The 14,909-nt window shown below is 45.0% G+C and overlaps 1 protein-coding gene across 2 annotated transcripts in view; it reads left to right on the top strand.

Annotated features, from left to right (window-relative positions):
- The window catches only part of LOC119969329 (complement C4-B-like), a 132,236-nt gene that overhangs the window by 81,036 nt on the left and 36,291 nt on the right, over positions 1 to 14,909 (top strand). Inside the window, exons 9-11 of one of the 2 annotated variants that reach the window (XM_038802826.1) lie at positions 2,785 to 2,976; positions 5,442 to 5,636; positions 10,153 to 10,299. In XM_038802826.1, coding sequence (XP_038658754.1) covers positions 2,785 to 2,976; positions 5,442 to 5,636; positions 10,153 to 10,299 — 534 coding nt within the window. Of the gene's footprint in view, positions 1 to 2,784; positions 2,977 to 5,441; positions 5,637 to 10,152; positions 10,301 to 14,909 lie in introns of both variants that reach the window. The other variant, XM_038802827.1, reaches the window with a different exon arrangement.

A 14,909-nucleotide genomic window follows, 5' to 3' on the forward strand; every position in this document is an offset into this window, starting at 1 on the left:
TATATGACATCGACAGGCCTTCCCTCATCAATTAACTTTGTCACTTCCTCAAAGAATTCTATTAGGTTTGTAAGACATGACCTTCCTTGCACAAAACCATGCTGCCTATCACTGATAAGTCTATTTTCTTCCATATGTGAATAGATCCTATCCCTCAGTATCTTCTCCAACAGTTTGCCTACCACTGACGTCAAGCTCACAGGTCTATAATTCCCAGGATTATCCCTGCTACCCTTCTTAAACAAAGGGACAACATTAGCAATTCTCCAGTCCTCCGGGACCTCACCCGTGCTCAAGGATGCTGCAAAGGTAGCTGTTAAGGCCCCAGCTATTTCGACCCTCACTTCCCTCAGGAACCTGGGGTCGATCCCATCCGGTCCTGGGGACTTGTCCACCTTAATGTCTTTTAGAATACCCAAAATTTCCCCCTTCCGTATGACAACTTGACCTAGAGTATTTAAACATCCAATCCTAGCCTCAACATCCATCCTGTCCCTCTCCTTGGTGAATACCGATGCAAAGTACTCATTAAGAATCTCACCCATTTCCTCTGAGTCCACGCATAAATTCCCTCTTTTGTCTTTGAGTGGGCCAATCCTTTCCCTAGTTACCCTCTTGCTCCTTATATACAAATAAAAGGCTTTGGGATTTTCCTTAACCCTGTTAGCCAAAGATATTTCATGACCCCTTTTAGCCCTCTTTATTGCGCGTTTGAGATTCGTCCTATTTTCCCGATATTCCTCCAAAGCTTCATCAGTTTTGAGTTGCCTCGATCTTATGTATGCTTCCTTTTTCATTTTAGCTAGTTTCACAATTCCACCAGTCATCCATGGTTCCCTAATCTTGCCACTTCTATCCCTCATTTTCACAGGGACATGTCTGTCCTGCTCTCTAAACAACCTTTCCTTAAAAGACTTCCACATTTCAAATGTGGATTTACCCTTAAACAGCTGCTCCCAATCCACATTCCCTAGCTGCTGCTGAATTTTGTTATACTCTGCCTTTCCCCAATTTAGCACTCTTCCTTTAGGACCACTCTCGTCCTTGTCCATGAGTATTCTAAAACTTACGGAATTGTGATCGCTATTCCCAAAGTAATCACCGACTGAAACTTCAACCACCTGGCTGGGATCATTCCCCAACACCAGGTCCAGTATGGCCCCTTCCCGAGTTGGACTATTTACATACTGCTCTAAAAAACTCTCCTGGATGCTCCTTACAAACTCTGCTCCATCTACGCCTCCAACACTACACGAATCCCATTCAATGTTGGGGAAGTTAAAATCTCCCATCACAACCACCCTATTGCTCCTACATTGTTCTATAATCTGTCTGCATATTTGTACCTCTACTTTATGCTCGCTTTTGGGAGGCCTTTAGTAAAGTCCCAAAATGTTACTGCACCCTTCCTATTTCTTAGCTCCACCCATATTGCCTCAGTGCTCGAATCCTCCATAGTGCCCTCCTTAATCGCAGCTGATATATCATCTCTGACCAGTATTGCAACTCCTCCACCCCTTCTACCTCCCTCTCTATCCCTCCTGAAGCATCTATACCCTGGGATATTCAGTTGCCAGTCCTGCCCTTCCCTCAACCAAGTCTCAGTAATACCAATAACATCATATTCCCAGGTACTGATCCAAGCCCTAAGTTCATCTGCCTTACCTGCTACACTTCTCGCATTAAAACAAAGGCACCTCAGACCACCTGTCCCTTTGCGTTCATCATCTCTTCCCTGTCTACTCTTCCCTTAGTCACATTGAGTTTATTATCTAGTACCTTACTGGCTTTAGTTGCTGCTTCTTTACTGACCTCTAACTTCCTAATCTGGTTCCCATTCCCCCAAAGATTAATGGTAAACTGGAAGATTGCAAATGTTTCTTTGAAAACTAACAAAGGATGTCCAAAATAGTAAAGAGCAAGGGGAAACACTATGAGGGTAAACTAGCAAGTAATATATAAACAGACAATAAGGTTAGGGCTGCACGGTAGCGCAGTGGTTTGGACTGTGGGAGGAAACTGGAGCAACCAGAAGAAACTCACGCAGACTCTGCACAGACAGTGACCCAAGCCAGGAATCGAACCTGGGACCGTGGAGCAGTGAAACTGTGCTACTATGCTGTCCAGTAAGGGAATCAAGAATTAACATGGAACATACAGTGCAGAAGGAGGCCATTTGGCCCAATGAGTCTGCACCGACCCACTTAAGCCCTCACTTCCACCCTATCCCTGTCATCCAATAACCCCTCCTAACTTTTTTTGGACACTAAGGGCAATTTTAGCATGTCCAATCCACCTAACCCGCACGTGTTTGAACTGTGGGAGGAAGCCGGAGCACCCGGAGGAAACCCACGCACACACGGGGAGGATGTGCAGACTCCGCACAGACAGTGACCCAGCGGGGAATCGAACCTGGGACCCTTGGTGCTTTGAAGCCACAGTGCTAGCCACTTGTGCTACCGTGCTGCCCACGGTAGCACAAGTAATTCTGAGGATAAGGTGGGAAAGTGGAGTTTAAGATTATCACATCAGGTCAGTCATGATTTCATTGAATGGCAGAGCAAACCTGATGGGCTGAATGGCCTACTTCTGCTCTTATATTTTATGGTCTTATTGTTGCAGGGCACTATTTTGAAGAATAGCAGGGGAGTTTGCCCTGGCGTCTTGGCCAATATTATCACATTTCTCAGATTCATAATTTTAAAACATTTCAGTCTATGATGCTGATACAAGCAGAAATAGAAGAAGTTCAGTTCTAATTAGCTGTTTATTTTGTCTCCCCAGGTCACTGCTGGAGATAAAGCCAGTGGGACTGAAGTAAGCAGTGAAATAGCAATTAAACCCCATTTCAGCAACCAGATGTATCTATATATAAATGTGCCAAATGTTCTGCTATACCCTGGGAATATCATAAATGTGACATTATCAGCGTTCAGTCAGTTAGATATCAGCAATGTCAACTTCTTTTATTATATGGTAAGTTAATGATGATTAGTCTTCTTCTATTCAGATGTGAATCTATATTAAAGAACATTGTTATGTGGTTTTGCTGCACTGGTATTATGACATCTGTTTAAATGGTCATGCCCACTTTATACAGGCCATTATCCTAACTTTCAGTGCTGTAATTAGCCAAAGTCCACAAAGGACTATAGGCACCTCTCTCCATTGGACGGGGCTTCAAATATAAAAACTGGCAAGTTATGCAACTGTTGTATAGAACCTTGGTACGGTTGCACTTGGAATATTGCGCTCAATTCTGGTCGCCACACTACCAGAAGGATGTGGAGGCTTTGGAGAGGGTGCAGAGGCGGTTTACCAGGATGTTGCCTGGTCTGCAGGGTGTTAGCTATGTGGAGAGGCTGAATAGACTCAGACTGTTTTCATTGGAATGACGGAGGTTGAGGGGGTGACCTGATAAAATTCTGCAAGATTACGAGAGGCATGGATAGAGTGGATGGGCAGGCACTCTTTCCCAGGGTGGAGGGGTCAGTCATCAGGGGGTATAGATTTCAGATGCACAGGGAAAAGTTTAGAGGAGATGTATGAGGCAGGTCTTTTACACAGAGGGTGGTGAGTGCCTGGAACACGTTGCCAGGGGAGGTGTATTACCAGTGAAATGAGAATTATAATGTGATCTGTTCTGCAATTACCACAGTATGGGTTAAGGCTGGCATCAACCAATAGTTTAAAATTCTGATTCCGCGATTCAAAAACTCTGGTGTACTTACAAGAGTAATGTACAATAAGAGTACAATAAGAATGGAGGAATTAATCATTTCAGTGTGCACTGGGAGTACAGAAATTCTAAATAAAATATGAGAGGCTATTAGAAAAATATCAGTAACAAATTAAGCAGTCTGTCCAAAAGAAGTGTAGGAATATAGCTAATGGGGAAGGAACTTGTATCCTTGCTTATGTTGCAAACTATGTGTCAATGTTTATAAATCCATCGGGATCAAAATTTAAAAGGCAGAAAGTGGAGCAGAGTTGACAAAGGTGGAAGATACGCAATTTAACGGATTACAGGTGGCCCTGTGGAGATTCAAGGGAAAGATGTTAGTTCAGTAGATCTGGGTTTGGCTTCCTGCAATTACCCTGTCCAGTGCTATTAGAATTTTATACTATTCTATGAGATCCCCCCTCATTCTTCTGAACTCCAGCGAATACAATCCAAATCAATTCAATCTTTCCTCGTGTGTCAGTAAGCAGGAATATGGAGTTGAGACCAAAATCAGATCAGGCAGGTCCTTATTGAATAGTGACAGGCCGAACAACTTACTCCTGCTTCTAATTCACACATTCTTAAGTGATTCGGAAAGTTTCTACTCAAAGGAATTTATTTTAGTGATGATTCATTGGCAAATGATTCAGTTAGATTTACTCTTCTGTTTTATGTAAATGTCTGATTCAATCTAGAACTGAAAGATGAAAACTCAGTTTAAAATAAAAAAACATTTTGCACAGAAGAGGTGACCTAAAATTCGATAAAATCAATTTTAAATGCTCTTCTAAGGTACAATCTCTGTAAAGTGACATTGTGACATGTGAGGACCCTTATTTCCTATTTCTTCTACTTTGTCATTATTGCTTTGGTCTATTGATCTTTAAAGGAGATATACCTTTAAGTTGAGATGGGTAGTGAGGAACACAAAACCTGCAAAATGGTATACCGTGCTATGAAGATTTAGATTTTGAACAGAAAAACTCAGACTTTATGACACCCAGGAAATTGAAGGGATTTGGTGCGATTGGTTGGCTAATGGCCAATGGATTGGCAAGTCACAGTATTCTGCCTGGCAACAGACAACAATTGTGTTCTGCCAGGTGGGGATTTTCAGAGGACCCAGAAGAGAAAGCTCCTAGACTCCTAGAGGAGATGTTGTGCTCCCTTTCTCCCAACTGTTTCCTGCAAGTATTTCTGAGTCCTGCAGGGAAGTCTTGAGACCCTGATGAGTCTACACGGAAAACCATTACAGGTGGAAAGCAAAGACATCATTCAACTGGAGGACTGGACTGAAGAAAAATCTATCTTGAAGACGTACATCTGAAGCAGAGACTTTTATCCTTTTACTTAGGGTTATTTTTTACCCCTTTTTCCCCCCTGTGTTTGTCTGTCTTGTGTAGAGGATGGTGGAAATTTAATGAGGGGGGGGGTTAGAAATTAGATGATAGTTAACCAGTTATATTTGTTGTCTATTTAATTATAGTTATTATTGTTAATAAAAGTTAATTGTGTTTGCATTTACAAACCTGGTGACTGTAGTAATTGGGCCACCATAGACTTTGGGTATTTTTTAAAAATTAAGAGTTAATTTCAACTGTGTTGCAACTCCGGGGCACATGGGGCTGGAACTGATCATACATGCTCATGTTTTTCCATTTGAAAAATGTATATGGTTTGTGACACTCTACAGAAATCGTAATATTAAATATTCCAGGTGCTCAACAAAGGAAAAGTGCTGCATTTTGAGAGAATCGGGAGGTCTGACAGCACTTCATTTCCAATCATGATCACAAAGGATATGGTGCCTTATTTCCGCATTGTTGCCTATTACATTGCAAATATTAAGGGAAGCAAAAGTATTGTCTCAGACTCGGTACGTGTGGAGGTGGAAGACCCCTGCAGTTCGAAGGTTTGTGATGTGTCTTGTGTGTTTTGGGGTGTGTAATGTTCTTTGGTGTTATATGAAGGGTAGTGTACAGTGTTGAACTTTGTAATCTCCATCAAAAATCAGCAGATGTTTTTCGACAGGTGACCCTTTCTTTGTGCAATGGTGCGCTATATCAGTTGAGGTGCAAACCCAGCATTTATTCCTGTCAGCAGAATTCCGTTAAAATACCCCCATTTCCAGTCATTTCTGACCTTTAGCAAGATGTCAAGTGAAGGGACTCTGTCATCTCAGACAATCTTCAAAGATCCAACCACATTATTTGGAAGAAGAGCACCTCAGACCTCCTGATACACTGGCCAATATTCACCTCCAACTATTCTCCAAGGCAGAGTAGCTGGGTATTATAAAATCACTACATTTGTGGGAGCTTGCTGTGCACAAATTGTCTGTGGCGCTTCTTACATTGCAACAATGTCGAAACTTCAAAAGTACTTCATTGGCTAGAAAGGGAATTCATTTAAAAAAGTATATATTTTTACTGAAGCATTTGCAAAATTTTTCTAACAATAACAAATAAAACAATAATAAAAAACATCAACATGGTAAACTTGACATTTCCCACCCACCCCCTTCTGTACATCCCTTAACCATATTGCACCCACCCGTTCCCCCCCTTCAGAATGCTGCTTCTGCTGACATTTTAATTTTCCCCGAGAAAGTCGACGAACGGCTGCCACCTGCGGGAGAATCCCAGCACTGACCCCCTCAAGGCAAACTTTATTTTCTCCAGCTTTAGAAACCCAGCCATGTCACTGACCCAAGTCTCCATGCTCGGGGCTTCGAGTCCCTCCACATTAAAAGGATCTGTCTCCGAGCTACCAAGGAGGCAAAGGCCAGAACGTCGGCCTCTTTCACTCCCTGAACTCCCAGGTCTTCTGACACACCAAAGATCGCTATCTCTGGACTCGGCACCACCCACGTACCTAGCACCTTGGACATTGCAATGGCAAACCCCTGTCAGAATCCTCCAAGCTTTGGACATGCCCAAAACATATGGACATGGTTTGCTGGGCTTTCCGCACACCTCGCACATCTGTCTTCTACCCCAAAAAACTTGCTCATCCTCGCCGCCGTCATGTGTGCCCGGTGCACCACTTTAAACTGTATTAGACTGAGCCTGGCACATGATGAGGAGGAATTAACCCTGCTTAGGGCGTCCACCCACAGACCCGCCTCTAACTCCCCACCTAGCTCCTCCTCCCACTTGCCCTTCAGTTCCTTCACAGGGGTTTCCTCCGCCTCCAACAGCTCCTGATAGATATCTGACACCTTCCCCTCCCCCACCCAGGTACCAGACACTACTCTGTCCTGTATCCCCCGTGGCGGGATCAGCGGGAAAGCCAACACCTGTTTCCTCAGAAAGTCTCGGACTTGGAAATATCTGAAACCATTCCCAGAGGCAGCTTGAACTTGTCCTCCAGCGCCTTCAGACTGGGAATGCTCCCATATATGACTAGATCTCCCATCTATCGAATTCCTGCTCTCTGCCAACTTCGGAACCCGCCATCTATCCTGCCCGGCGCGAACCTGTGGTTGTTGCAAATCGGGGTCCAGACTGACGCACCCTCCCCTTCTTGTACCTCCTCCATTGCCCCCAGATCTTCAGTGCCGCCACCACCACCGGGCTAGTGGAGTTACCGGGCCGTGAGAATGGCAGAGGTGCCATTACCAGTGCTCCCAAACTGGCGCCTTTGCATAACGCCGCCTCCATCCACTCCAATGCCGATCCCTCCTCCCTTACCCACTTCTTAATCATCGCTATATTCCACCCAATGCGGGCATGATCAGAGACTGCAATCACCGAATATTCCGTCCCCGCTACCTACGGAATTAGCGCCTGCTTAGAACAAAAAAATCAATTTGGGAGTAAACTTTATGGACATGAGAAAAAACCGAAAACTCCCTCATCCTCGGCCATTCGAATCCCCATGGGTCTGCCCACCCCCCCCCCCATCTGCTCCATAAATCCCCTCAACTCCTTCGCTGCGGCCACTCGAATCTCCACAGACATGCCCCCCCCATGCCCTTCCATCTGCTCCATGAAACCCCTCAACCCCTTCGCTGCGGCAGGTCTCCTCCCAGTCCTGGATTTTGACCGGTCCAGATCAGGATCAATGACCGTGTTAAAGTCCCCCCCCCCCCCCCCCCCCCCCCACCCCCATGATCAGGCCATGAGACTCCAAATCCGGGATCTTGCCTAACACCCACCTCATAAATCCCACATCATCCTAGTTCGGAGTGTGTACGTTTACAAGCACCCCCCCGTACACCCTCCAGCTTCCCACTCACCATTATATATCTACTCCCCCTTATCAGTCACAATTCTTCCAGCCTCAAATGCCACTGGGCTAAATCGCTGGCTTTGAAAGCAAACCAAGGCAGGCCAGCAGCACAGTCCCGTACCAGCCTCCCCGAACAGGTGCCAGAATGTGGCGACTAGGGGCTTTTCACAGTAACTTCACTGAAGCCTACTTGTGACAATAAGCGATTTTCATTTCATTTCAATATCGCTACACCCCTCGTCTTTGAGTCCAGTGCAGAGTGGAACACCTGACCAACCCACCCCTTTCTCAATCTCGTGTGATCAAATCTTTAGGTGTGTCTCCTGAAGCATTGCTACGTCTGCCTTCAGCCCCTTTAAATGCACAAAAACGCGAGCCCTTTTGGCCGGCCCAATCAAACCCTTCACATTCCACGTAATCAGCCCCCACGCTGCCGACGAGCCATAACCTTTTTTTGACCATATGCCACCCACTTCCTCGAACTCCCCCACAAGCAGCAGCTGCCCCCGACCTCCCATTTGTTCCCCGATGATAGTTCCTCCCCTGTCAGCGAAGCAGCCTCCTGCTTCCCCCTCCCCCCACAACAGCCCCCGAAACCTAATCCCTCAGGTCAAGCACCATTTTAGCACATGTTCACCGACCACCAGGCTTCCAAGAGTCAGCTGACCCATACTGACCCCGACAGCCCCCGCCCTTGGTGCCAAACAGTCTGGCTCCCTATTGTTCAAACCCTTCTCCCGACATGCATAAACCATTTAACTACATCGCAGTCCCCAGTAAGTAAACAACCTCAATTAAAAGAAATTAACATAAACCAATGCAGAAACAATCGCTTGGAACCAAACCCAACCTCCCACAGAACAGCACCAACTTCGGGGCACCCCTCCCACCTCCGCATTCAATCTCTGCAAAAACAAAGCACCCTCAGACCACCAACCCAGCCCAATACTTCACCCAGAACCACATACAGTCTTATCTGAACCGATACAAGAGTTACAAAAATTTACAAACTGCCACCACATAACTCCTTCAAGATTTAAGTGTCTTTTAAGATGCTTCCAATATCTTTTCTTTGATGAAAGACCATACATCGTCCGGTGTCTCAAAGTAAAAGTGCCGATCTTCGTGCGTAACCCATAACCGCACTGGATACAGCATCCCGAATTTCACCCCCTTCTTGAAGAGGATTGCCTTTGCCCGGTTAAACTCAGCACGTCTCTTGGCCAGCTCCGCTCCCAGGTCCTGGTAGATGCGCACCTCGCTGTTCTCCCATCTACTGCTCCGCTCTTTCTTGGCCCACCGCAAGACGAGTTCTTTGTCCGAAAAACGGTGGAAACGCACCACATATGCTCCCGCATTCAACACCTCAATTCCTTCGGGGAGGCCAACGATCCTTAAGTACTGCCTCCAGGTCCTCGAACTTCTCCTGCATTCTCTTGTGGCACTCGTCCATCACCTCCACCTTATGTTCCAGCACGGTTAGATAGACCTCCTGGCTAGACAACTTCAGCTCAATTTCTTGTATTGCTTTCCCTTGGGCCGCCTGATTCAATACCACTTGATCGATCGCAGCCTTGATCGGGTCCAGCGTTTCCTTATTCAGCTCAACGAAACAGTCCTTAAAGAACAGTCCTAAAGCCACTGCTCCCTGGTCCTGACCCTCCGCCATGCTGTGCCGCGATATCAGCTCCAACTGCTTCACTCTATCAGGGCTGAGTCTTTTCACACGGCCATTTTGAATCCAATTAGCCATACATTGGAGGGGGAATCCTTCTAAACATCATCCACTGCACCAATCTATCCCCTAAAGTCCAAGAAAAGTCGGGAAAAAAGGTTGAAAGTCCGTTTCAGGCGGGAGCTATCGCATGTGCGACCTACTCCTCCATGGTTGCCACCGGAAGTCTAGAAAGGGAATTCATGAGGTTGTGAACGGCTGCTCGAGAAATGCAAGTCTTTTTTTATTTTATAAACCTGAGTTTGTGTGAGACAGTGGGGGGTGCGGGGAATTGTAACAAGGATCAGGTGTAACACTGGTTTACCCACCTCTACCCTTGGCCTGATTTTAATCTTCATTGAACTCGGTGAGAATAATATCAGAGAGAGTACAACCAATGTGACTTCTGAATCCTGCAATTTAGTTTAAACTTGCATTCTATATGGTATGTTGAGGCTGAAGATATGATTGTCATTCACAGTTTCAGATACAACCTGCCTTGGATACAGATAATGACCAACGTGATTTGCTGTTGTCAGTTTTCTCTGACAATGTATCCAATGTCTTTATCCAAGCAGTGGACAGTCAGCTCTATGGACCCAATAAAGACATAAATACACTTCAGAAGGTGAGAGACTCAATAGGTGCTTTCAGCTCTAACCACTCAGCTGCTTGGATAGCTCCTTAACCAGAAAGTAACTGAGCACCAACCCTAATGCATGGGGGGTTTTCTGCACCCCTCACTCTATACTAGACAGAAGCAGGACCTATTAAATGGAAACTGTGGGTAATTACATAAATTCAGTCATTTTATTCCAGTAATTTATATTACCTAGAACAAAAAATAAATATTGAATTAAATAGTTGAAGTATGATTAAACTGAGATTTCATACATGATACATTGATATGTATACCAAAAAGTTAAGAAGTGAGTGAAAATTTGTTAAAGTTTTTTACAAATTATGATTCATGATGATCTCCTCAATCCAGTCGACTGAGTTGCAGATGTTTCCAATGTCTTCTGGAAGTCACCTTGTTTGTCATCAGGTCTTGCAGTAGTATGCAATAAATTACCATCAAATTTAATACATGGAAATATAGTTTGAGAAGACTTGACTTTCAAAAGAGCACATTGGTTTCTTCTTAAAACAACCATCAGTTGCTTTAACAATATACAAGTGAGGTGCCGCTTGGCCATGTTGAGGTTGCTTAGGTTCCTTAGCTAAGTCAGACCAGCCACCAGTGGGTATCTGAATTCTCACGAGATCATCTGGATGAAGCGATCCCAGCGATTTTGCATCTATTTCTCTGTAAGATGCTTTTGATGCTGCATTTTCTCAATGACTTGCTGAAGATCGGGATCAGCTAGTTGTAAACATGGAAGAGTAGTACGCACCGATCTATTCATTAACAACTGTGCAGGAGATAAACCCATTGAGAGAGGAGTAGCCCTATAATTCAATAAAGCTAAGTACATATCTGAGCCAGAGTCAAGTGCTTTCTTGAAAAGTTGTTTCGCGATGTGAATGCCTTTTTCTACCTTGCCATTAGATTGCGGATAAAGAGGACTAGACGTGATAGGAACAAAATTATACCTTTGAGCAAATTCTGTCTAATCATTACTATCAAAACAAGGTCCATTGTCTGTCATTACTTTGCAAGGTATTCCATGAGGAGCAAATATTTCTTTAGTCACTTTGATCACGGATTTTGAAGTAGAATCGGACAATTCCATTACTTCAAGGTAGTTGAAAAATTAGTCAACGATCAATACATAATCATGACCATAAAAATGAAAAAGATCAATACTAACTTTCGACCACGGAATCTTCTTGAGATCGTGAGTCGTGAGTTTCTCTTTTCTCTGTATTGACTGATTACATTGGCATGTGTCACATTCTGACAAAAACTGGACAAAAATTGCATTTTTCTGTATCTAAGTGACCTTTATGAACCTTTTGGAGGATCATGTGTCTTTGCGTTGTAGGAATCACAATACGATCAAGATGAAGTAGAAATCCATCTACGACCCTTAGATCAGATCTAATATTTCTGAAATTTGGACTGCTTCCTTCCGGCCGTCCATTCCTCATATGGCTGATTACTCGTTGTAACATTGTATCTTTTTCAGTTTCTGCTCTGATGAGCTGGAGCTTACAATCGGAAAGAGGAAACGTTTTAACTAAGTGTTGCACTTGAGCTTTTACAAGTTGAACTATCTCAGGCTGCTGTTCATCTTTTTCAGTAGCACGAGATAAAGCATTGGCAATCACAGGGTAGTAATCCCTGGAGTGTAGACCAGTTGAAAGTCGGACCTTCTTAGTTTCAAAATGATTTGTTGCAGTCTTGGAGTCTTATCATTCAAATCTTTCTTGATTATATGGACAAATGGTCGGTGATCTGTTTCAACCATGAACATTGGAAGGCCATACACGTAGTCATGGAATTTCCGTATTTCCGTTAGCAAGCCGAGATATTCTTTCTCGATTTGAGTGTAACATTGTTCCGTATTTGTCATAGATCTGAATGCATAAATAATGGGTGTCCAAAAATCATCATCATTCTTTTGAAGTGGAGCTGCGCCAATTCCATTTTGGGAATTCCAATTCCAAAGATGTGCAGGTTAGGTGGATTGGCCAGGATAAATTGCCCTTAGTGTCTAAAGAAAAAGGTTAGGTGGGGTTACTGGGTTATGAGAAGAGGATGGAGGCATGGGCTAAAGTTGGGTGCTCTTTCCAAGGGCTGGTGCAGACTCGATGGGCTGAATGGCCTCCTTCTGCACTGTAAATTCTACGCAATTCTATGAATCATCTGCCTCTCATGGCCGCCAGACACGCGTTTGCAGGTTTATAATGTTACTCGGGCTGTTTGCTGTGTGGTTCTGTGAATTGTCTGATCCGTCTGTTCTTACCAATCTGCGAGGTGGAAGCAAAGCTGCTAGGGGAGTGAGGATAAATCGGTGGTGGGCGCCAGGCAGTCATGGGGCCTAAGTAAACCAAGTTGTTGTTCTGGGGGCTAGGGTTGCTGATGTCAGAGAGATCAAGCAAGGTACTAGGGTTACTATCAAGATCAAGGTCATTATCTGAGTCAAGTTCAAGTGTGAAGCTAGCCTGTGTGTGCGGGGCTAAGGGAAGGGTGTCGTCATGAGGGGGAGAGGTTGGTCAGTGGGCGAGGCGTCATCATCTCCCATTGCCAAGGTGACGGGGTGGGCGTGATTACATTGGGCTCCGTACGTTTTCAGTTGATTGATGTGGAACCAACCAGTCTTGTAAACGGTGGGGCTTACTTGGTCTGAAATGTCATAGAGGCCAGCAAGCTTAAGGGATAGAAAGGAGCTTGGGTTGTATAGCGAGATCATAACTTGCTGGCCGACTGTATATTCTATGGGGTGAACCTTTTTTGTCAAAGTAGGCCTTACTCTGCCTTTTCCTAGCGCCTAGTCAGACAGCAGCCAGTTGTGCTGCTTTAATGTTCTCTGTAATCTGTTGCACTGCTTTTTTCATGAGTGAGGGCGGTTACTATGGGATTGGCCAAATCAAGTCCTAACAAATACTCAATTCCTTTCATGGGCCTGCCAGTGTGTGAGGGGTGAAGTCTGTGGAGCTGGAAATCGTGTTTCTAATAATCATGAGGGTGAAGGGAATTACTGTGTCCCAAGTAGTGTTGTTTTGCTGCACCTTTTTTCTGATAATTGATTTTAAAGTCTGGTTTATGCGCTCAACGATGGTCTGGACTGGGGGTGGTATGCTATGTGGAAATTCTGTTTTATCCCAAAGATAGCCATTACATTTTGCATTACCCTGCCAGTGAAGTGGGTTTCTTGGTCTGACTCAATGCTGCGTGGAAGACCCCAGCGTGCGAATATTTGATGGGTCAGGATTTTAGATGTAGTTTATGCTGTGTTGGAGTGGGTGGGAAAGGCCCCTACCCATTTAGTATACGTATTAATAACGACCAGAACAATGGGGCTGTTTAGCACACTGGGCTAAATCGCTGGCTTTGAACACAGACCAAGGCAGGCCAGCAGCACGGTTCGATTCCCGTAACAGCCTCCCCGAACAGGCGGTGGAATGTGGCGACTAGGGGCTTTTCACAGTAACTTCATTGAAGCCTACGTGTGACAATAAGCGATTTTCATTTCATTTTTCATTTTATATTTGAAACCAATTCTGCAGGGTGGGAGGGGACCAATGTAATCAATTTGAAATCTACAGGACGGGCGTGTCTTAATTGTCGCTTCTTTGCGTAACGATCGGGATTGTTTTGAGCACAAATGAGGCAGTTCTCAACATAATGGGTGACGCGCTTTTCAATTCAGGCCACTCACACAAAGTTTTTAAATGGCCAATGGTAGTGTCTATTGCCTGATGTCCATGTCCATCATGGAACTGGAATATTAACTGTTTTCTGTCCTGGGTGGGGACCACATAAATTCCTTCCTTTAAAACGATGCCATCCTCTATAGTGAGTGTGTCCTTCCAGTTATCATAAGGGGCTGGGTAGATGCTGTTTAAAACTGGTTTGTGGGACTCGTCTGCATTCTGGGCTTGGGACAGATTTGCGATATTTGTTTGGGACACCTGGATCGCATGCATTTGTTCACCTTCGGGTGGCTGCCAGAAGTGACCATTGCGGACTCCAGCTTTAGCTAAGGTGTCTGCCTTGCAGTTACTGGGTGGGGAGGTGTGGTAATGGCTTTTAACTTTAATTATGCCATATGTGCAGCCAGTGGCTTCCTTAAGGATGTGTTTCAGTAATGGGGCTGAGGGTAGGGGTTTTCCGTCGGCGGACACAGAACCACAAGCTTCCCATAGGGGGAGGAATTTGGTCAAACTATTGAAGGGCAGCATGGTAGCATGGTCGTTAGCATAAATGCTTCACAGCTCCAGGGTCCCAGGTTCGATTCCCGGCTGGGTCACTGTCTGTGCGGAGTCTGCACATCCTCCCCCTGTGTGCGTGGGTTTCCTCCGGGTGCTCCGGTTTCCTCCCACAGTCCAAAGATGTGCGGGTTAGGTGGATTGGCCATGCTAAATTGCCCGTAGTGTCCTAATAAAAGTAAGGTTAAGGGGGGGGGGGGTTGTTGGGTTACGGGTATAGGGTGGATACGTGGGTTTGAGACGGGTGATCATGGCTCGGCACAACATTGAGGGCCGAAGGGCCTGTTCTGTGCTGTACTGTTCTATGTTCTATGTTCTAAGACATACAAGCTGTCTGAGTGTATGGCTGCAGGCATTGGG

The sequence above is a fragment of the Scyliorhinus canicula genome, chromosome 7 (genome assembly GCF_902713615.1).
Source record: "Scyliorhinus canicula chromosome 7, sScyCan1.1, whole genome shotgun sequence".
Classification (NCBI taxonomy): Eukaryota; Metazoa; Chordata; class Chondrichthyes; order Carcharhiniformes; family Scyliorhinidae; genus Scyliorhinus; species Scyliorhinus canicula.